At 42.8% G+C, this 24063-nt stretch overlaps 3 protein-coding genes across 6 annotated transcripts in view; 1 reads left to right on the forward strand and 2 right to left on the reverse strand.

Moving 5' to 3' along the window:
* LOC309533262 (uncharacterized protein) overlaps positions 1-10558 on the reverse strand; it is a 464396-nt gene extending 453838 nt beyond the window's left edge. The window contains exons 1-3 of the mRNA XM_082224621.1: positions 10235-10558; positions 9504-9576; positions 3151-3192 (exon numbers count right to left, since the gene is read on the reverse strand). The gene's annotated coding sequence lies outside the window, so the exon portion shown is untranslated. The remainder of the gene's footprint in view (positions 1-3150; positions 3193-9503; positions 9577-10234) is intronic.
* DNAJC19 (DnaJ heat shock protein family (Hsp40) member C19) lies at positions 10547-19479 on the forward strand. The gene is made up of 6 exons (XM_082224696.1): positions 10547-10682; positions 12937-12988; positions 15654-15727; positions 16824-16900; positions 17767-17837; positions 18652-19479. Exons 1-6 carry the CDS (start codon positions 10680-10682, stop codon positions 18720-18722), a joined length of 348 nt encoding a protein of 115 aa, XP_082080822.1. The 5' UTR covers positions 10547-10679; the 3' UTR covers positions 18723-19479.
* Positions 19480-21463: 1984 nt separating this feature from the next.
* Positions 21464-24063, reverse strand: part of FXR1 (FMR1 autosomal homolog 1) — a 31829-nt gene continuing 29229 nt past the window's right edge. For all 4 annotated transcript variants that reach the window (XM_082224194.1, XM_082224195.1, XM_082224193.1 and 1 more), the window contains 2 exons: positions 23338-23429; positions 21464-22496 (listed from right to left, as the gene is read on the reverse strand). In XM_082224194.1, coding sequence (XP_082080320.1) covers positions 22326-22496; positions 23338-23429 — 263 coding nt within the window. In that variant the 3' untranslated portion in view covers positions 21464-22325. The remainder of the gene's footprint in view (positions 22497-23337; positions 23430-24063) is intronic.

A 24063-nucleotide genomic window follows, 5' to 3' on the forward strand; every position in this document is an offset into this window, starting at 1 on the left:
GAAAATATGGTGTTTTTTGGACCTAGGACTCTTGAAGCAATATCCTCACAACCAGTGATCTGCTGTGGGAAAATGATTGCTTGTACATGAGAGCAGCCCATAACCTTGCAGGACTTGTGTCTGACACTCCTGCTTCTATGGAAGTCTCTGGGCGTGGCTTGCTGTCTCTGTATGCATATATAATACTAAAGTGCCCATTGAGCCTAGTTCTCACTTTAAACCCACTGCTGGATGGACCCATGCCTCCCATGCACTTGTGAGCTCTGCTATCCCAGAGCAAGAGACAGAATCCCTATTCTAAGAATGATATGGTATTTTTATTATATTTATTCAAGTTCACACTTGCAAGTACATCGCCTTATTTCTCGTTATTTACTGACTAACCGTTGAATACTGATTCCATTGAAAATTCAGGAGTTGATACGTGGTTATAACAATCTCTTTTGAAATTTGATGGGTGTCAATCTTCTGCTGTCATTATGATGGCAGGTGGTAACAGGTGGATGATCCACACAATCTGTCAGAGTTGGCCCACAGCAGGTGAGGGAGATACGGATCACCCACCAGCCAGATCCAGTTCCTCTTCCCTGATGTATACCATAGAAATGGCTAACATATAGCTCAGAAAGGTTTCTGAGACATTTTGGTCTCAGAATCCACAGAATCTTGCACCATCATAAGAAGTATATGAAACACAAAACATCCCCACTGCATTAGGAGACTACAAGGTCCCTAACACTTTCAGCCAGCCACAAATATCTCCTTTGGGGGCAAGCTGTTCATGAGGGGCTTGATTGTGCAACTCTATAGACTTTCTTAAATGAGATGGATTATCTGGACCCATTCCAATTTGGTTTCAAGCCATGATGGTTATTCTAATATGTGACCTATGCCTGCAGAAGACAAGGAAGTAAAGAGTTTGTCTAGACATCTTAGCATGGGGGTAGCCATGATTTTTGTTAGGGGGGCAGGCCTTTTGTTAGGGGGGGCAGAACCTCAGTTGCTATGTATTTTTATTCTTATTGATTTGTGGGGGGGGCAGTTTCCCTCCCTCCCCCCCCCAGCTACGCCCATGCATCTTGGTGACCTTCAGTATCATATACCATGATATATTTTCTGGATGAATTCTGTGGTTTGGAAGTTGGGGGCATGATAATGTGATTCCACTCCTATCGGTTCATTTCCAGAAGGGGGTGTTGTGATATTGCTGCTGTGCATTGTGGATCCCTCAGTGCCCACCTTATCCTCCATGTTTTTAAACATGTGCTTGAAGCCTGCAGGAGACATCTTGAATTTGAAATGTGGTATTAAGGTAAAAGGTAAAGGACCCCTGGATGGTTAAGTCCAGTCAAAGGCGACTATGAGGTGCCGCGTTCATCTTGCTTCAGGCTGAGGGAGCCAGCGTTTGTCCTCAGACAGCTTTCCAGATCATGTGGTTAGCATGACCAAACCGCTTCTGGTGACACCATGATGAGTGCCAGAGTGCATGGAAATGCCGTTTACCTTCCTGCCACAGCAATATCTATTTATCTACTTGCACTGGTATGCTTTAGAACTGTTACGTTGGCAGAAACTGGGACAGAGCAATGGGAGCTCACCCCATTGTGTGGAGGGTCAGTGGTTTAGACCACAGCACCACCCATTCCCTTTTAAATGTTGTATTATCAGTATGCTGGGCAGTGTGCTATTTGTCCTAGAGATTGAACAGGTGAAGCAGTGGAAGTGTTGAACTGGTCAGTAATAGTCTGGATTAGGACTAACACATTATAGCTACTACATTCACAGGGGGTGAACTGGAAGGGAACATTCCACAAGCTTTTGGGAATGGGGGCTAACACTGGTGACTTGGTTCAGGAGAACAGAGAAAGTTGCACAATCTGGCTGCTGCATTTTGGAGAAATGAAGTTTCTGAGTCGTCTTTAAAGGGAGCCCCACACAGAGTGTATTGCAGTACAGTGGTACCTCTGGTTACGTAGTAAATTCATTCCGGAGGTCCGTTTTTAATCTGAAACTGTTCTTAACCTGAAGCACCACTTTAGCTAATGGGGCCTCCCGCTGCTGCCGCGCTGCCACTGCACGATTTCTGTTCTCATCCTGAAGCAAAGTTCTTAACCCAAGGTACTATTTCTGAGTCTGTAACCTGAAGCGTATGTAACCCAAGGTACCACTGTAATCCAATCTCGAAGTGACCAGAGCATGGAGTACCATGGTCAAGAATCTCTGTCCAAAAGAAGCCATAGCTAGCAAGCCAGCTGGAGCTGGAAATAGGCAGTCCTAGCCAACAAGGCCACCAGAGCCTCCAGTGACAACACTTGATACAGGAATATCTCAAGAGACAGATCTGCTTCTTCCAGGGGAATGCAACACCATCGAGTTTAGGCCACATACCCATCTTCTAGATAATCTGAATCACATAACACCTCCAGCTTTTCAGAATTCAGCTTCAATTTATTGGTTCACATCCAACCCATCACCACCTCCAAGCATCCACCTCGTCCCTCAGCAACAAGAAGGGACCCTGCAGGAAACCACAGGACTGCTCCCATGGGGCTGAATAATGCCCGCCCCATAACTGCTTTCTGAAAATAGCCCTGAAGGTAGAACCAAAGACAATGAAGTACAGTGCTTCCAACCCCACCTCCCAGAGCTGCTCCAGATATTGTGGTCGATGGCATAGAAAGCCATCAAAAGAACAGGCAGAGTTGCACTCTCACATCTCTCTCCTGACAAATATATTCAACTAGTGTGACCAAGTAGATTTCAGTGCCACAACCTAGTCTAAAGCCAGACTGAAATGGATCCATATATTCAGCCTCATCCAAGCATGCTTGAAGCTGGAAGGCCTCCACCCAACTGAACACCTTCCCCCAAAAGGGGACATTTGCCATTGGGTTTAACATTTCTCGATTCAGGGAAATCCGCTTATCAGGAGGAAGCTCCTTAATAACCATCTTCAGCCAGAGGTGGATATTATAAGGTCAGGGTGGTATTCAACTAAGTTTTACTCCCAGCAGAAATACTAAAATTAATTAGGTCCATTAATTTCAATGGATCGACTTTGAGTAAAACTAGGCCCTGTATCAAAATTACAAAGACTTAAATATATGTTAACAAATATGAAACTGAAAGAAAAGAGTATTGCTTTCTTACCAGATATTAAGCCTATAAAGTTCAACTGACTGCCACTGGAACCTGGAAATATAGTTAAATGCATGACTATCATTTGTGCTGTTGTGCTGTATGATTATAATTCAATTACAGTTCAATCCTATACATATCCATTCAGGAGTAAGTCTCAATGAGTTCAATGGGATTTCCTCCAAGTTAAGTAAGAAAGATTGCAATGTTAGCTGTAATTTGAATATCTGTTCAAATATGGCAAGCCATTTTGCTGTTTACCGCAGTCAGAGTAGAATACCGTAATTCACCGCATAATCGTTGCCACCGCATGCGATAGCTAAACTGTACAGTGGATAAATAAACAAGATGAGCGGGGGGGGGGGAGGCATACCTGGTGCCATGGAGTAGAGCAGAGCAGCCAGGAGCAGTGTCCAGGATGACAGCTGGAGGGTCTACAGAGCCAGGCCAGTTGTGGCCTCAATTAAAACCTTACACTTATTATCATAGAATCATAGAATCATAGAGTTGGAAGAGACCACAAGGGCCATCGAGTCCAACCCCCTGCCAAGCAGGAAACACCATCAGAGCACTCCTGACATATGGTTGTCAAGCCTCTGCTTAAAGACCTCCAAAGTAGGAGACTCCACCACACTCCTTGGCAGCAAATTCCACTGTCGAACAGCTCTTACTGTCAGGAAGTTCTTCCTAATGTTTAGGTGGAATCTTCTTTCTTGTAGTTTGGATCCATTGCTCCGTGTCCGCTTCTCTGGAGCAGCAGAAAACAACCTTTCTCCCTCCTCTATGTGACATCCTTTTATATATTTGAACATGGCTATCATATCACCCCTTAACCTCCTCTTCTCCAGGCTAAACATGCCCAGCTCCCTTAACCATTCCTCATAAGGCATCGTTTCCAGGCCTTTGACCATTTTGGTTGCCCTCCTCTGGACCCGTTCCAGTTTGTCAGTGTCCTTCTTGAATTGTGGTGCCCAGAACTGGACACAGTACTCCAGGTGTGGTCTGACCAGAGCAGAATACAGTGGCACTATTACTTCCCTTGATCTAGATGCTATACTCCTATTAATGCAGCCCAGAATTGCATTGGCTTTTTTAGCTGCCGCGTCACACTTTTGGCTCATGTCAAGTTTGTGGTCAACCAAGACTCCTAGATCCTTTTCACATGTACTGCTCTCAAGCCAGGTGTCACCCATCTTGTATTTGTGCCTCTCATTTTTTTTGCCCAAGTGCAATACTTTACATTTCTCCCTGTTAAAATTCATCTTGTTTGTTTTGGCCCAGTTCTCTAATCTGTCAAGGTCGTTTTGAAGTGTGATCCTGTCCTCTGGGGTGTTAGCCACCCCTCCCAGTTTGGTGTCATCTGAAAATTTGATCAGGATGCCCTTGAGTCCATCATCCAAGTGATGGATGATGGTCTGGCTTTATTAGGACTGGCTACTGACCGGGATGGAAGTTCAACCCAGGCACCAGATTGCTTTTGCCTCCTTGGGTCCCTCCAAGGTTCCTCTCTCGCACCTGCCCCACTCCAGTCCCCTGGGCTGGGACACCCCTACTTGGGACCGGAAGGTGCCAGAGCGCTGGCAGTTGAGCTCAGAGGTTGGGCTAGTGCCAGCTGCCAGCAGAACCGGCCATATCCATTCGTGCCCTGGGGCGCACAAGCCACTGGGGGCACACGCAAACTCGGCAGGCACATATCTCCGGCATCCTGTGCTTTGGCTCGCACCCAGCTGCCTGCATCTCCTCCTGGGCTCTCTGCTCCGGAACATGCCAGCTACCAGCCACCTTGCTTGGCCATGTCTTTTTTGCTCACATAATTATCGCACCCCATTTTTTTTAAAGAGAAACTGGCATTAAAAATGTGACAACTATGTGGTGAATTACGGTATTTTCAGATTCTTGAAATCGTTTACATGCTAAACAATGAGAAACATGAGATTCCCCATTAATGTTTGGGTATTTTTCAACAGTTGTTGACACTTTAAGCATACCTTCATCTACTTTTCCTTACAGTATTTTACTAGTAAGAGAGAGATTTTTGAAAATGGAGTGGCATATTTATATATGACAAAGAGAAGAAACAAGAAAAGCAAGACAAGAAAAAGTTCAGTTGCCAAATTTGTTTCAGTTCTAACAAATGTTTATTCAAAATGACAGCATATGTGTATAAATACACTAGGCACATCAACATTTGACCAGCATTTGACAACACCAAGAAAATGATAAGCAATTTATGTCAATATCACAAACCTAAACTATTCAGTTTGTGATATATTTCCCACATGGTTCTTTGTGCTAAATAAATCCCCACCCTGATTTAGAGAATTCTGTGATAGCCAACAGTTCACTGGTGAGCAACTTTGAAAAAAAGGTATTTCTATTTAGCCTTTAAAGTGCTTTTGTTTTTGTGTTTTTTTATCAAGGTTGATGCCTATTAAGGGTGACCAAAATTAAACTACCATTTCTGTTCATAACAGAAGGTTATGGCCACATCTATAGCAAGCAAAGGCTGCTGCTTTTCCGGAAAAAAAAACCCCCAAATTGACTTGTCATGGAAACCGGGCTATATATCCTGGTTCCATTTTTCCCTCTGTGCAACTCTTCCACATATTTTTCCCCCTTTGTCCCCTCAGATCTATATTTATCATTTCTGGTCCTTTCTTGTATTTATGTTAATTCTCTTCCTTTTGTCTGTGACCTCCCATTTCCCCTCTCCCACCCATGGCCACTTTTCTCTTGCCTTTCTCTTTTTGTTCCAGATACATTACTACAGAATTTTTTTTAGTGAATGCACACTCTAATGGTGTTTCTCCTGCTGGGCTCTGAACAAATACAACTGACCACTGGAGCAATCTGTGTAAACTTAATATCACGTGCTGGTTCCAGATGGACAAGCTGAGTTGTTTGATTGCTGGAGATTATCACAAAATGAGGGTGAATTATAGCTCTGGTACTTGTTTGTGAGTATTCTTAATAATACAGTGTCATGTATTAATAATAGTGTCTCACACATAACAAAAGCAATAGCTGAAGGTACATCTGTGGCTCCATTATGAAGTCATTTGTGCATGGCTCAGAATGTAAGTAATAGGGCAGGGCAACTTCCAGCTTTCATGCTCTGATTCTACACACAGAATCAGTGGGAACTATCTTGAGGTGCTGTTTATTTAAACTTATATTGATACTGGACTACACTATGGGAATTTGATTAACAACTAAGTGCTAGCTTGTAATACTCATTGTTGGACTCCCACCAGCCTGATTCATTTGTGATATGTGTTTAACAAGCTCTTACCGAGGAAAACGGCAATGTAAGTCTTCTCTTGGTGTGTCATATTGGTTTGTGCACACTGATGGTGCCTCTTATTGCTCCATGGGATTTCTAGATCAGTTACTGTAGCACATCACTGAACTTGTAACACTGTATATTGTGATAGTGCTCTTTTTTAAGTTGCATCATGCCACACAATTCAATGCAGTATCACTGCACTAGTGGGTCCGAGGGATGTGTTTCACCATCATTCACAGAAATTCCATCTTCTTCACTTGGAAACCTATCCACCTGGCAGGCGGATGGGAGTGGCTATACCCGGTGTGGGGCCAGAAAAAGAGAACAGGGATCTTATTGCTTTACCACTCATCCCATTGCCCACCCTGAGATGGCAAAGGCAACCTCAGTTAAAGTGCTGGAGAACCCCAGATGCAGATTGATTGCTCCCTGGTTAGTTTGAAATTGTGGTGGGTGTGGCAGATCCCCTTGCAGGGGTGGAAATGCACTAATATGGCCAGCCCCTGGAAATATTCAGAATCCAAGGGATTCCTAAGTGTTCTATGGGATTTTCCTGTTGGCAAGTTATTCTGTCAAGGCTCTAGTTTCACTATGGAATGGCAAAATGGAAAGGGCCATTGGCAGGATTGCTCTTTAACACCCTCTTCAGCACTGTGGAGCCCCAAATGTTCCTTGGGTTTCTGAGGAGCCCTGGTCAATGAAACAGGTTGGAAGATTAGAAGGCAGGTAGCACAGATCTCACAGGAAATACAAGTAAACACTGGTCAGAGTGGGCACCACATCACCAACCCAGTGCATGGGAAAACATTTACTGGCAATTGGAGCCATATGTCAATCTAGTAACTGGAGTTGAAAGACCCGCCCCCTTCTACCATGAATGGTTTTAAAGAATTTTTGAGGGGAAGAATCAGTAGTGATTGGTTCCCTGCTTGCCTTCTGGCCTAATTCATTCCTGTAATAGGTATGAGTTACTCGTGCGTAAACTGGTGCCTTTCTCGGTTAATTTGCCTTGCTAAACCTTTCTGACTGCACAGCCCCTTCTCATCGTGGCTGCCTCAGTCACTGGCAGAATCAGTCAGTGGGCGTTTCTTGAACCTCTTCCAACATAAAAGTTGTTTGACACCCAGTCTCCTCCTCCTCTCACTGCGCGGGAGTCTTCTGCGCAGGGAAGGCGTGGGTAGCGGAGGACCTGGGCTCTCCTCACTGATGTTCAGTGAAGAGTCCTGGAGCCCTCTCTCCAATTCCCCCGTCTGCCCCCCTTTATCCATGGTGTTGCGCTGATTGGCTTCCCCTTCTACTGAGCTGTTTCTCCCCCTGCCGCTGGGTCCTTCGCCAGCATCATCTGGGAGCCTCCCCTTCGCCTCTCGCTCCGATGTCAGTTCCCTGACAATTCCTATAGTTGTTTGTTGCCTGCCAACCACGTGCAGCTGCTGACAAGACCCCTGCTTTGCCCCATGGGTCCCCCCCCCCGAACATCCATGACAGAGAGGAAGAAGCAATTGAGAACACGCAGTTTATCTCAGTTTGTTGCCTGCCAATCATGTGCAGCTGGTGGCAAACACTTGTTTCACCCCACATAGGGGCTTTTCTTAACATTCACGGAGTATGGAGGGTGGGTGCCAGAGATATGCACTTGGGCAGAGAACGAGGTAGGGAGATGTACAAGCTGTTTGTGTGTGCACACTGAGAGAAAGAGATAGGATGAGGTAAGTATGTATATGTGGTCTGTGAGAGAAAGGGAAAGGCACACGTGTTCTATATGGGGCTGCCCTTGAAGAATGCAGTCACAAGTTACTGGGTGGCGGAGCAAGGTGTAAATGGGTCACACTGCTCCTAAAAGAACAGCACTGGTTGCCTTTTTGTTACTAGGCCAACCTTAAGCCACTTTGAGGTTTTTCTTCTACAATCAAGCTATACGTATATAAATTTTATTAAATAAATAAAGGTGCTCACTTTGTTGTTTATAACTTGGAACCTGGGCTTTTAAAAAAGCAGTTCTCCCATTATCTGCAGAAGCGATTCTACTGATAGTTCCATTTACACTATGACTTCTTCCACGGTGAGTCATAGCAGGGCCTTCTCTGCCACCGAAGGTATATTTGTACCCCTAACAATTACTTTTTGATGTTTACTGAAGGCATACTTGTTCAGTTTGCTCTTTGGGAACTGATGAGATGGTTGACCTGGTCTGTTTGCTGTGAATCATGTACTGCTGATATTCTGTGGAAGATTCATGGAGATAAAGAACTACACAACTTTTAGAAGACTTCAGAAGGCAGTCCTGTATCATGAAGTTTTTAATTTTTGATGTTTTCTTATGTTTTCATATGTGATGGCTGCTCAGGGTGGTTGGGGGAACCCAGCCAGATGGGTGGAGTAAAATAATAAAATTAATGCTGTTGTTGATAATTTTATGGTTTTAGTGGGTTATTGATTTTATGTTGCATTTTTGCACATTTTTGTACACTGCCCTGAGAGTGGTCTAAAAATATGATAATTTTATGAATTTATTTATTATTGCTAGCAGCAATATCCAGGTATCCTGAGAAGGGGCAATAAAATAGTTGTTCATACATGCCAAAGCATACTGAAATAGAACATAACTGGAGAGGGAACAAGAGTGTGTATAATATACAGATTAAATAAAAATTAAAGCTGTAATGCAATGCTAATTTACTTGGGAAATAATGATTGCACACAATTGGTCATTTCACGGCATAAACATGCATAGAATTGCAGCATCTCCATGTATCTCTGACTAAAAAGCGAAACTTGTTATATACAGTCTAATATTTGAGGTGTGAGCAGGAGAAAATGGAAACAGAAAGGAACTAGAATGTCTACTGCACATTATTCCCTCTGAAAATCCATGTCATGGCACATTCCCTGCTCTGCATTCACTTTCTCATATTACAAGTTGGAAATTGAGGTTCAATTGCTGTACTGCATACATTACAGCACAGGCTGTTGTGGTGCTTCTGAGTTTTAAACTACTTCTGTTTTGTGACTGGCTGCCCATTTACGTTTTGTATTCAAGTAGTTATCTTCCATATCTCCCAGTTCAAAATACAAGGCTTACATGTATGTGTGTGATCCTAAGGAGCACAATTCAAGAAGTGGGTCCCAATAGTCTTCAGGTTGCGTGGCAAAACCTAGGAAATAAAACATACATTTAAGGGCCATTCCATATCAAGTGATCCAATTTTAAATAGGTTTTTTTTACCTTGTGTCATCCAATTTTCTTAAAAGTTTGTACACTGGTTCAACGATCAGAACAAAGTTGAAATCTTTTTTTAAAACAAAAAAATCTCATCCCATTTTTGAGTTAAGAGGGTTTGAAATTTCCCCCCAAAAAATGACAATTTTGGCCTGAAAAGCTCAGGCCAGAATGGAGATATTTCACAACTAAAAACACCAATCTCTTTTTTTTCTAGAAAAAGAGGTGCTGGAACTCACCACAAATGCCCCCCTTGTTTTCTTATAATGGCAATGGCGCCCACCTGAGAGGCTGCAAAAAAAAAAAAAAGCCCTGATAATAATTACCACTATTATTAAAAAATAAATTAGTATTCTGGCCTTCATCTGAAAGTCTCAGAGTAGTTCAATGCATAAAAATTACAGAATAGAAATAAAAAAATCCTAATAATGATGATAAAAATAATAAAAGAATATAAAAATGACATTAATAATAATAAAGCTCCACTAATAAATAATAATAGAAAGCTGAGCTAATAATAATAGCTTAATTTAAATAATGATAATAACAATAATAATAACATAGCTGCACTATGCGAATTAAGGTACGGCTACCTTGAAGCTGGCCAAACTAACCAGATTTCTACCTTCTTATGACCTCAGAAACAAATTTTTTTTTTAAAAAAAAAAAATCTCTTTCCCCTCAGCCTGTCGCTGAGGTAAATTTCCCGCCCTCTGCCCTCCCCCCCCTCACAAAGCGCTCCCTGGCCTGGCACGCGCCCCTCCCCCGCCCGTTCCAATTCCCGCCGGGCGCTGGCGGGGCGGGGCCGGGCGGGAGGAGGAGGCGGGCCCTTTGGCGTTTCGCGACACGCGCGGCAGGCTTTCCCCTCTGCTTTACGGCAGAAGGGCGCGCAAATTGCCTGCCGGGAGGGGGGGGGTTGACGGTAGTGGGGAAGCGTCGGTGGGGGTGGGGACGCGGGACTGAGCTTTCCCTTGGCCAGTGTCTGCCTGACCGAACCCCCCCTCCTCCTGCAGCTGCTCCGCATACCCAGCAGAAGCCATGGTGAGTGTGCGGGGAGAGCCGCGCCCGCTGCCCTGGCCCTCCTTTCAGAAAACGCCACCCCGCTTGGCACGAGGTGGGGCGAGGGGTCGGGGGTGGGGTGGGGAGAGGGGCTTCCGGCAGCTATGGCTGTGCTCTATAGCATGGGGAGGCAACCTAAGGACAGGGGGCCGGATGCTGCCCAATCTCCCTCTAAATCCGGCCCGCGGACGGTCCGGGAATCAGCGTGTTTTTACATGAGTAGAAAGTGTCCTTTTATTTAAATGCATCCCTGGGTTATTTGTGGGGCATAGGAATTCGTTCTCCATATATATATATATATATATATATATATATATATATATATATTCCGGCCCCCCCACAAGGTCTGAGGGACAATGGACCGGCCCACGTCTGGAAAAGGTTGCCGACCCCTGCTCTGTAGGGTTGCCACCTTTGTCCTGGCAAAATAAGAGGGGGGCGGGGCGGGTTTGTTTTGTTTTTCCACCTGATGTGACCTCAAAGCAAGCCATTGCAGCCTCCCAGGATGGGGTCCCCTGGAATTTGTCGCACATGCATGTGCGCATTTGAGAATCTGTCTGTGCTTGGCTACCCAGAGCTGAAATACATGACCTTTCAACACACCCTTTCAAACGCATGCATTTGGAGAGGATCCCTAATTTGGGAGAGAGAGAGAGAGAGAGGGGACGTGCATTGCAGGGGGTTGGACTAGATGACCCTGTGGACCCCCACCAACTCTTCCATTCTAAGATGTACAGGATAAAGCTATCAATACAGGATGTAGCATTTTGGCATTGAAATATGGGACAATCCTGCATTATACATGACAGGTGGCAACCTTGGCTCTGCCCTTCGCTGTTGAAGGCAGCAAATGCTTCTGAATGCCCCAGTTGCTGGAAACCACGAGAGGGAGGGGAGCCATGTGGCTTTCCCATCTGGCTGGCCGCTGTGAGAGCAGAGCCCTGAGACCTACTGCCATATAGGGCGGTATACAAATTTAATTAACAACAGCATGCTGGACTGGATGGGCTACTGGGCTGATCCAGAAGCCAGACTCTTCAAGTCTTCTTATGATTTGCTGCCGTTCGTCCTTTCTTCCCTTGCAATTTACCTTTCTTCTGAAAGAAGCCTTTTCCTTCTCTCTCTCCCCCTCTCCCTCCCTCTCTCTGCTTTGTTGAGCAGAGGGAATGGTGGCTGTCTTTTCTGAACAGCCATGTGTGTGTGTAAGTAATTTGACCTTTCATTTTGAAGAGGTAGGCGCACGGGAGCTGCACAAAAAATACGACACACGGAAGCAAGCACTGGGCTGGCACCCTGATGTATGTGCCTGGCAGCTCAATTCTGTGCTTGCTTACTCAGAAGTAAATCTCACTATCTGTTCCCAGTGGCACTTCCAAGAAAGTGTGCGTAGGATTGCAGCCTCATTCTGGAGTAATACAAACTTGGATTAACGATTTTCAATTTCCCAGTGGTGGTGCAGGTAGCTGTGTTAGTCTGTTGTAGCAAAACCAGAAAATAGTCTTTTGGCACCTTAAACGCTAATATTTTTATCCTTGTACACATACTAAGCTGGCTTCCTTCCACATTGTGTTGTTTGAAATTGGTATCCACTGAAAAAAATCTTCATGTAAAGACTTGCCCTAAAAAATCTTTATTCTGATTGTGGAATTTCTTACCAATCTAGATATGAAGGGGCTTGTGTCTGAGGGAGAGGAGTAGTTTTCCTGTACAAGATAGATCATTCCTTGTAGAAGAGGTGGGACCCTCTGGCTCAGAAGCTGAATATAGTTCACCAGGCCCCTTAGTCCAGCCTGCTATACTCTTCTCCAGGTCACACACCCCTGACCAGCCACACAGTTTATGGGGGAAGTGATCATAAACTGCTCCAGCTTAGTTAGGATGTGCCCTTGAATTTTGCTGATTCCTCTTGCTTAAATAATGTGGATGGGAGGGACTGTAAATATAACTGTCATTCATGTTTCAGTAACTGCACTTATCTCTTTGCCCAAGAATAGCTGTTGCAGGAATACTGTGTATGGTTTCAAATGCTAGAAGGGGTTGAAAGCTACCAATTAAGGCTCTCTGTAGTGTGTGAGCAGTCTGTATCCCAGGTATCTTATCATTTTTCAGGGTGTTTTCTCTCCCTTTATTTCCCAAGCCCACTGAGACTCAGTAGCATTAATACTTATGCACTGAAATTACTGCTTTTTTTCATTTTCTGATATTGCCTCTCCTTCTCCCCACCCTCCTTTCTTAGGCTACTACTATGATAGCAGTCGGTCTGACAATAGCTGCTGCTGGATATGCAGGTTTGTATTTCTGTATGCAGAATTTTATATGCAGGCTTTATTTCTGAGTGCTCTGAATGGTATTGCATCGTAAATTGATAGTATCACTGTTGCTGAGCCTTTGACCTCACACACAAGAGCATACATCTGACTCCAGTACCTTAAAATCTGTGGCTTGTGGCAAATATTAAATAATATATTAGGAGGTCACTAGGTGTGCTTATTTCCTTGTCCTCTTACTTTCTTGCCTGAGAACAGAACTCATCTGACTGTTTTAGGATTTACATAAATTGCAGGAACTTAACTCCCTCCTCCAGCTATTGTTTTCAGAGTTTCTGCCCAAGCAGTCCATCACTTGTTTCAGGTAAGGGTAAAGGGACCCCCTGACCATTAGGTCCAGTCGTGACCGACTCTGGGGTTGTGGCGCTCATCTCGCTTTATTGGCCAATGGAGCCGGCGTAGAGCTTTTGGGTCATGTGGCCAGCATGACTAAGCCGCTTCTGGCGAACCAGAGCAGCGCACGGAAACACCGTTTACCTTCCAGCCGGACCGGTACCTATTTATCTACTTGCACTTTGATGTGCTTTCGAACTGATAGGTTGGCAGGAGCAGGGACTGAGCAACGGGAGTTCACCCCGTTGCCAGGATTTGAACTGCCAGCCTTCTGATCGGCAAGTCCTAGGCTCTGTGGTTTAACCCACAGCGCCACTCGCGTCCCCTTGCTTCAGGTAGCAGAGCTTAATCAGCCTAGAGGGTCCTGTCCTACAAATTTAGAATCTCTGGTCCAAATCTTATTATAAGTGCTTGATTCTGACACTAGAGTGCCATCCCAAATTATAATGATTTTAAATTTTCCTTTGAAGCTGCTGCAGCTTTGGTGATCTTCTAGGACAGATGGGGAACCTATGGCTCCCCAGATGTTGCTGATCGAGACTCTCGTCAGTCCCAGCCAGCATGGCCAATGGTCAAGGATGATGGGGGGTGTTGTCCAACAACATATGGAGAACCACAGGTGCCTCAGCTCTGTTCTAGTGGGAATACTAGCTGAAGAACAGCTGCCTTTGTTTTCTCTGTGTTGCTTAAACATAGTGCATAGATAAGTCTTTGCCAGCTTAGTGCACTTGAGATGTTTTGGACTATACAGTGGTGCCTCGCAAGACGAAAATAATCCGTTCCGCGAGTCTCTTCGTTTAGCGGTTTTTTTGTCTCGCAAAGCAACCCGATTAGCGCTATTAGCGGTTTAGCGGCTATTAAAGGCTTAGCGGCTATTAAAGGCTTAGCGGATTAGCGGCTAAAAGGCTCTTAGTGGCTTAGCGGCTTAGAAAAAGGGGGGGAAGCGAAACAAATTGGAACACTCGCAAGACGTTTTCGTCTTGCAAAGCAAGCCCATAGGGAAAATCGTCTTGCGAAGCAGCTCAAAAACGGAAAACCCTTTTGTCTAGCAGGTTTTCCGTCTTGCGAGGCATTCGTCTTGCGGGGCACCACTGTAACTCACATCAACCCCAGCCAGCATGACAATCAGGTTGGCAAAGGCTGACATACCGTACTTTTCGCTCCATAAGACGCACCAGACCACAAGACGCACCTAGTTTTTGGAGGAGAAAAACAAGAAAAAAAATATTCTGAATCTCAGAAGCCAGAAAAGCAAGAGAGATCGCTGCGCAGTGAAAGCAGCGATCCCTCTTGCTGTTCTGGCTTCTGGGATAGCTGCACAGCCTGCATTCGCTCCATAAGACGCACACACATTTCCCCTTACTTTTTAGGAGGGAAAAAGTGAGTCTTATAGAGCAAAAAATACGGTAAATTAGATTTTCAGAGAACTAGCTTCTGCTTGGTCTTAGAACTTGTAAACACAAGGAAATATACTCTTTCTCAGGTATAGGTTAATGATTAAATATTGGACTTGTTTGGGAAATCTTTAATTCTAAACAGCGTTGTTTATATAAGTTATTTCACTTTTTAAGAGCTTAAATTGGGCTTTTCAGGGGGCTGTGACTTTTTAACACTATATTGCATTTCCTTTTTTTAAGTTTATCTCTAACCAGGAGAACTAGAACCTTTTTTCTTTTCTTTTTTTTATAAAAATGCTTAGATTCTGAAAGGCTTATAAAGCGATAGAATAATTTGTTGGGTCATCTGTATATGACCCAGCCAGTGCACATAGCCCACCCCTGATTTCAGTTAACTGTAGGGGGATGGGAAAATAGATGGGGAAAATAGATGGAAAAATAGAAGAGCAACAAACTGGTTGTCCCAGGAAGCTGTAAAAGATTCTTATGTTTGTGATTTGATAAATATTAGGCTCTTCAAACGTAGTGCGTGCATTGTATATCTGGACAGCGGCCCCTTATAATCAGGGCTGCGTCCTTTCAATATGCAAGTTGCAGGCATGTATCTGTGCAAAGCCTGTAGAGAAACTTCTGCTTCAGATCTGCTCATTCTGTGGTTGCCATCAGCACTCCTATAGAGTTCCCAGGAAGAAGAATGAAATCAGCAGCAGCAGCAAAAGAGAGGCTGGAAACAAGTAGAAATCACTACACCTCTGCACCCTCTTAAGCCTATTGCACCGGTAGAAAGCTTGTTTGGAGGCACAAAATGTCATTCCAACTCTTTAGTGCTGGTCAGCTGCACCAACAGAACATGCAGGTCACTCTCCAAGACTTAGCAAGTCTTCCTTTTCTTCAAGGTCGTTATGCACTGCAAGCAATGAAGATAATGGAACCACAAGTAAAGCAAGCTCTTCAGTCGCTGCCAAAATCTGTGAGTTTGCTTTACTCAATTTTCTTTTGCAGCCATATTAGTTGTTGTTTCTTTAATACTTTTGTTTTTGTTTTCCTGTTACAAAATTGTACACACATAAATAATGAAACATGACATAGCTAACAAAAAATGGGTCACTAGGGGAGTAAAATACTAAAGCAGGCGTGGCCAAACTTGGCCCTCCAGCTGTTTTGTGACTACAACTCCCATCATCCCTAGCTAACAGGACCAGTGGGTCAGGGATGATGAGAATTGTAGTCCCAAAACAGCACTGCATCGCTATCTTTTTCTGCCATGGCTTCTGCAGTCGTTATCAGGCCAGGCTCCATGTTATGTCTGCTGATTCATAAACTCCTCTGCTTTAGGGCTATCAAAGTCCTGTCTCTGAGAATTTTCTCCCACTCTATTTAGACTTCTAAATGTCATGAAAGCGTGTGTGCACATACAAGGAAAACACACAGGTGTGTTACAGCAGTGAGTGTTTTGCACAAAGTTTACAATCACCTTCCACCAGGCAGTTCTAAATTTCCCACTAAAAAGAACCCTGCACCACAAACCGTATTTTTAAAAATGCTTTGCAGTCCTGCAGTGTACTTGAAAGTGGGTTGTGTTGATTCTAATGGATTTACTCCCAGATCAGTGGAGTTTGGCTTGCAGTCTAAATATTTGGGAATATGATGAGTTCTCACAGTGCAATGTTATCCCATTCAATTTGTGTGTTAAATTCTCAGACTTTCTCTCATGTGCATGATTATTTCTCAAGTTTGAAGTAAGGAAGCAGCTTTTGGTTGTTGAGTTGAGGCAGGGGGGAGTATTTTGGTTTTGTGTAGTTGAAGTCATTAAAAAAAATGTTATGGGTAGGGGCCTCAAATACAGGAAATGGTCTAGGCTTCTCTAGGCACTGCACACACCAGTCAGGAAGCTAGACAAGAATGTCATTATTTCTCTTAAACAAGAATGGAACAACCACAGGTAGCTGACTAGATGCAACTGTTTCTAGTACCACCTAGTGACTCAACCAAATAATGATGCTAGTCACACAGTTATCTTGCTCATTTTGCATAATGCTTTTTTTAAAAAATGCATCTTATTTTAGGCCTTCAGTGCCTACTACAGAGGAGGATTTGAACCCAAAATGACCAAGCGGGAAGCTGCTTTAATATTAGGAGTGAGGTAAGAAAGAATTTCAGGTTTTCAAAGACGCAGGGGCCCAACGACTCTTGGTGACTTTCTCTGGTGTATGCTTGGTATATGAAATTTCAGAGTCAATCAAATTCATTTGTCCCAAACCATTGAGCATCACAAAAGTCAAGTTAGGCTGAGGTATATAAGTGGTCTCCAGCATTTTGGGTCCTGTGTTAAAGGTAGGGCTTGTCTAGTTGAAGAGAAGAAACATACCAGTCTGCTGAGTCATCCTGGTCATTCCCCGAGAGTGAAAATGAGAAATTGAGCCTTTAGTGTTATCGGCCCAGTCTCGTGGAACAATCTGTGAGCAGAGATTCAGCAGTCATCTTCTGAAAACTTGTACATTCCACCAGGCCAATGGTCTGTTGATGTTTCTTTAATTTCTTTCTTTGCTTTTAACTTGTTTTTGACACTTTATGTTATTGTTCGGTTCTGGTTTTATATCATTATAAACCGCTGTGATATATTTTTACGATACAGCATTATATAAATACTTTAACAAACAAATAAATAAATAGTTATTTGAGTATGTAACACACCAGCAGAAGAAATAACAATAGAAGCAGGGGAGAAAGCATTTTATCTGTCTGTTCATGTAGCCACAAACTAATAAAGTAGGAGAGACAATTTCTTTTTGTGCCTCCTGCTGGAATTTTGTAAATATTGTGGAATGTGCATGCACAATGCTGTGTGTAACTCATTAATAGTGATGTTTGGATGTCTGGTACAAGTGGGCCAAGTTAGTGCCAACAGGCTAAGGGAGCAGCAGCCCATCCCTGATGACAGATTATCTATAGGTTGCTTCTTTTGAACATACCTGGAACTGATCTTTTTTGTTTTGTTTTAACTACTAGTCCTACAGCTAATAAAGGAAAAATCAGAGAAGCTCACAGACGAATCATGCTCTTGAATCATCCTGATAAAGGTAAATGAGATAAATTTTGACATTTGTCAGTGTTTGTTTAGTATGAGACCATGCGGCAAAGTCAGATGGGAAATCTTCAAGTGTTGTGCTAAGGAGAAAATGTGATGTTTTCTGGTAGGAGTGAAAGGGTCCTCTTTCGGGTACTTTGCTTGAGTGTATAGAGCAGCTCAGTTAGTAGAGCATGAGACCCTTAATCTCAGGGTTTGAGCCCTACGTTGGGCAAGAGATTCCTGCCTTGCAGGATGTTGGATTAGATGACCCGGGCTTCCCTTTCAACTCTATAGAATCATATTAATAGAATCATGGAATCAGGCTAATAGCACATCCTCTGATGTCATTCTGAAGGTTCTCCCTGTCCATCACTCTGAAATGGATTTTATTCCTGTCATGATACATAAATGTATAAAGGTAAAGGTAAAAGTACCCCTGACCGTTAGCTCCAGTCGCGGACGACTCTGCGCTCTCATTTTGCTCTATAGGCCGGAGGAGCCAGGGTTTGTCTGCAGACAGCTTCCGGGTCATGTGGCCAGCATGACTAAGCAGCTTCTGGCAAACCAGAGCAGTGCATGGAAATGCTGTTTACCTTCCCGCCAGAGCGGCACCTATTTATCTACTTGCACTTGACATGCTTTCGAACTGCCAGGTGGGCAGGAGCTGGGACCGAACAACGGGAGCTCACCCCGTTGCGGGGATTTGAACTGCCGACCTTCCAATCAGCAAGCCCTAGGCTCTGTGGTTTAGACCATAGCACGTATCAAAAGGTTGGGACAAATATTCCCTTTTGTGGTGTATGACATCCTTTTTTCTTTGCCAGGAGGTTCTCCATATGTCGCAGCCAAAATTAATGAAGCTAAAGACTTATTGGACGGTCAAGCTAAGAAATGAAGACACACCATCTGATCAATGGATTTATTTTTAAAATTTATTCTTATTGTTGACAAAAGATGAAGTTTGTGCCAGGAGGGACTGTTTGCTCCAGTACTGGTCATATCATTCATCTTTTTGCTTATATTTAGAGACCTGAATCTATATTCAGGTGTGAGTAATGGATTAGCAAGGTAACACCAACATCCAAGACTGGGTTGCGAAAGAAACCACAACCACCTTTTAAGTCTCATCATGTAGTGTTTTGAATTAATTTATTTCAAAGTGTGGACAGTTGTATAAATTGCCCTTTTATAAAATGTCTATCTGGTTTATTCCCATCATGAAATTCCTAGCTTTTTATAATTGCAAGTTTCAAAGCAATAAATTTGTTATATTACGTCTGTAAAACACTTACATTGACCAGAAACAGATCTGTTTCCAGGCTCTCTCCTTCTTTGAACCCTTAAAACAGCTGCCAGGCATGAGGACTGAATTGGGACCTCCCCACAGTGTACCCTTGAAAGCAAGGATGGGGGAGCCTGTGGCCTTCCATATGTTGGACATCACGCTGGCTGAGGCTGATAAGAACTGGAGTTAAACATCCTTAGTGGGGCCATTGGTTCCGCATCGCGTTTCAACAGTCTTAGTAACAAGAAAAACTTAACCTGAATGTCATCCCCTCTCTCAAAATCTGCATCTTTGAACATCCTGAAACACCAGTGAATGCTGGAGAATGGAAGAGCAGAAATAAAGCAGCCAGATCAAAATCAGACAATTCTTCTGGAGTTATTTACTATCCTACACCCAAGCAGTTACCTATTCAGCTATTAGCGACAAACTTTTTCACTAGAGAGTACCATGCCTGTATCCACATTCTAGGTTTACAAATTCCATTTTTTTTAAAAAAGTGACCATGTAGTTCAATACAAAGAACCTTATTCTGGCTCATCGTGGTGTGGTTCCTAGATTTTAGCCTATGCTACTAGGTTCAAACTCATGAGTAGCAACACCGGAAAATCCAGTCTTGCTTACAGCCAATTCCCCTGCTGTTGTGCTGTTAACAGTAGGTACTGGGCTGGCCCTAAAAGACCTTTGCTTTCACAGGGCAAGGTTTTAACATGATTGCAGTATGTTACATGCCACCACCCTTCTCTGCCAAGCAGTAAGAAGACTCCAGGGGTTCCAGGCATCCACCCAGGGTGGTTTTTGTTGGAGAATCAAGGCATAGCGGAAGCTGCAGTGTCTTAGAAATATGGTTTATTCACACACATTTACACTTGAAGCCTTCAGTAGGGGCATACAGAGCATTGTGTACATTGCTCCTGTAATAGCTTCAGCAAGTTTTGGTCCAAAGCCATAGCCATTCATGCTCCCCCTCACTGCAGCCCCCTCTGCATGGAGTTCTGCCTAATTTCCTCTTCCTCATTCCCAATCACCTTGACAAAAAACCTGTGTAAAAGGACTTTTCTTCTGTGTGACATTATGTTCACATTGCCCTGGCAACCTCCCCCTCAGTTACCTAGTCTTTTGTCTTTTAGACGGCTTTTGCAATGGGTTAATGGCAGGGCCATCATCTCCCTCTGCCTGGCAGAAAAACAAGCTCACCATGTCAGCTTACCTTAATTATCAAGGCTCTGATTAAACCCCAGCACCCAAGAATCTAGAGAAATGGGACACCCATGGATCTAGAGGTTCTTTGTTCCCCAACTCGTAGCAGTATTTATAGCACAAGCCTTGTCAGTTGAAGGAAACAAAACAAGAAAGGCAGCGGTACGTGGCTGCTACATGTCTCCAAAGCAAGCACATTTTCCCCTCAAAGAATTCTGGGCACTAATTTAGGTCCCAGTTACAATTCCCAGCAACCCTCAATAGTGGTGCCCAGGATACTTCTGAGGAAGAAAATGTATTTTGCAGGTATGGTGTACATCAGTGGTGTCCAAACTTTTTTCAGAGGGCCAGATTTGATGAAGTAAAAGGCTGTGAGGGCTGACCAAAGCACCAACCAAAATTGGTAGCTTTTTGGGGGATTGAAGTTGTTGAACTGCCACAGGTCCGGTGGGCTGGATTGGGCCCCAGAAGCAGACTTTGGACATGCCTGGTGTACATACTCAATAAAGCATGCCGATTCCAGGTTCACTCACTCCAAGGTATCAATAAAAACATTTCTACTCAAGAGTAAAGGAATGAGAGGTAAAGGACAGTTATCTGCATGGGTAGGGTAACATGTAAATCTGTTACCCAATTCATGTAGCTTATTACCATACTAGAGTTTTTTTAGTTGGGATAATTGTCTTAATGTGCACAAAATAAGTGGTTTGTTATGCACCTCTAGTGCATGTGAAAAGCTATTTTTTGCAATGATTATTTTGTATTTTGGATCAAACTAGACAACATGGCAGAGGATTGGCATGTGGGTCTCCTGGGTAGTAGTTTAATACATTTTTAAAGAAAAAATGATTGGTTTTGAGGCACTGGAAAAAAAAGGTTTAATCTTTCCTTCCTAATTGCAATTACCCCTGACTGCAGCTGTTTGCCGCTCTCCTTGCAGTAGGGGGCAATTTAGATCAGGAAGAGGATCCCTAGCTGCACTGAAACTTTTAAGGAACCAAGGTTTACCTAGTCACTGATTTCCTGCCATCCTGTCCCATTTAGCTCATAAGTAGCCTTGTCACAAAGAGTTCACTCTAAATCTTTCATAGATTGCTGTAATAGACTGCTTTCATAGATTGCTGTAATAAATTCATGACCTTGGCAAGTACTTAAGGATCAACCAGTGGAAGATCAAAGTTTATTTATTTTTCTACCAGCATACAAAAACATATTGCACATCAAACAACCAAAACAAAAATAAAAATACTCTAAGGACTAACGTATATAGTTTATACAGAATAAACTTTCTGGAAATTGATCTTTTCAGTAGTTCTGGTTATGTCTTAATGGACATGACTAATTCAGCTTAAGTGTTTTAACTAAAGCTATGTTTGATTTTTAAATACTGTACAGTTTAATAAATAAATCAAACAAAGCCTCAATGTAGAACAGTCACTGCCAATGTCGCCCAATATCCCTGCAGATTGAGAATTTAATAAATGTATTCCAGTGGTCTGCAGTATTTTCCCCACTACATATAGCATTTAAAAAACAATGTATTAAAACAGACCAGTTTCCAGACTAAACTAATGGAGAAATTACAATTCAGTGCAAAATATTTTAGACTGCATTTTTTTTTCTAGTTTTCCTCAGGTGAAGAAGTGGTTGCATATTATTAAAAATGTAACAAAAGCAGCTAATGCTTTCATAAAGAAGGTTACGTTAGGGATCCCCCCACATCTCTGCCATATTTTGAAAACAAAATAACATTTCCTATAGCCAGCAATTTGTTTTTATTTAAATGTTACATATACTATTCTCAAGGCACATCTGATGATATTTATAACACAGTAGGTGTCAAAGTATGTTCAACATTGGATTTCTTCAGGATCCCTCCCCGTTCTGTTTTCCAAAATGGAGGAACTGAAAGTGCGGTGTCAAGACTCGCGATCCATATTCTATCTTTGGCAAGCTTATACAAGCACTATTGTAAAATGTAAATGTAAAAGAACTGTAAACTAGGAACTCTGTTTATGAAACACCATTCAGCACAGCTTCGTCCTGTTTATTCCCATCTTCTTGTACAGTACTAGGCCTTTCTTCAGGACTATGCTGCAAATTGGAAGGCTCAGTCTCAGAAATAACTGCAGGGCCATTTATGGCCTTTTCAGAAAGGCCAACTTCTTCAATCACATCTTTTGTCTGAAAATAAAATTTAAAAAAATTAGTGACAAGACGACGCATGAATCATTCATAACGTAAGCTACTATTTTCCCTCCTCTCAAATTCAGATGTTACTAGAAAAGCAAGTTTTAAATAAAAATTAATACATTTGATTTCTGGTACCTCTATATTCTTACCTACAGCATCCTGTTTGTAAATTCCGTTACCTTTTCAAATAATTAAATCGTTTATTTTAAAATCCAGTTAAAAACATTTGCTGCATAAGCCATTTTGTGACAATGAATTCCATACATGAATTGTCTCTGAGGAAACGGGGACATGAACCACCATTATTTTTCATAGGTGGATAATAGATGAGCAGGATAAGCCTTCTTCACTGAACACATTTACATTTATTAGGCTCATGTCCAGCTTATGGGCTTTCTCACCTGGTTAGCTGCTGTGAGAACAGAAGGCTGTGATCACATGGGCCTTTGGTGTGACCCAGCAGGGCTGATATGTAGCCAAGTACTCCCGCCTTAATTGTCCTATTATGTAAAATATTAACATGCCGTCACCTTCCCCACACCAGCTCACTTGAGACAAAAGACTAACAAAGGTTTGGTAGTCAGCACTAAAGGGAAGGATTTAGATACAGGATCCTATAAAATTGCTATTTAGGTCAATGTAAGGACCTATGATGGTACCAGACTGTTTTCCTAGTGTGTATCAGCACCAGCGTGATGGGCAACTACATTTAACAGCATTTGTAGTCACTCTCCTCTGATGTTGTGGTGTCAATGATTATTCTATACACACACGGGAGAAGACCACGTATTTCCATTAACTCTATCATTTTGTTTCCTGTAATTTTTCTTACCATTTCTTTCTTGGTTTTGGCCAGTGTTTCCCTTGGGAGGTTTCTTTGTCTACTCTGAGATTCTGCTCTTGATATATAATCAGCAACTGTTACTGTGAGGAGAGAAAGAAAAAATATTTTTGCTTAAATTACTTGATGTTTAAGAACTGAGCAGCCACCATTGGCTGCAAACCAACAGGGCCCATTTATGCAGATGCCTTATAAGGTTTTTATATCACAGTACATTTATCAAAACTCCTAAGCTTTCAGGAATGGTTGTTGGGTGTGGGGAGGGAGGGAGATTCTAAACCCCAACTGTCTACATATGTTTTGAATGTTTTATCATTTAGTACTGTATACTGACAGTCTCTGAAGGATTCTCAACTACAAACGGAATTATTTGTCAAGTTACTAATTGTCTGGGGCAATCTAAAGCCTCCCCATAGCTTCTTACTCAGAACTAATCCTAATCAAGTCAATAAATCTATTTGTTTCCAAAGGGTTTCCCTATTCATGTCTTAAGCAGGACAGGATTTTGTTTATAGACTGCATTATTACTAGAAAATGGTTGGTTTGCTAGGGTTGTGCTTACAGCTTTCTGAATTATATTCTTCAAAGAGACCAAAGGAAAATTATTTTGATAATAAGCTTGAAAAATACAAAGTGGTTTTAGACCAGGTTGAGAGGAAGGTGATATACGGGGCCAGGCAATCTGACCAACATGGCCTGGGTGTCAGCCCAGGATGA

This window comes from Podarcis vaucheri (genome assembly GCF_965113315.1).
Source record: "Podarcis vaucheri genome assembly, chromosome: 5".
Taxonomy (NCBI): Eukaryota; Metazoa; Chordata; class Lepidosauria; order Squamata; family Lacertidae; genus Podarcis; species Podarcis vaucheri.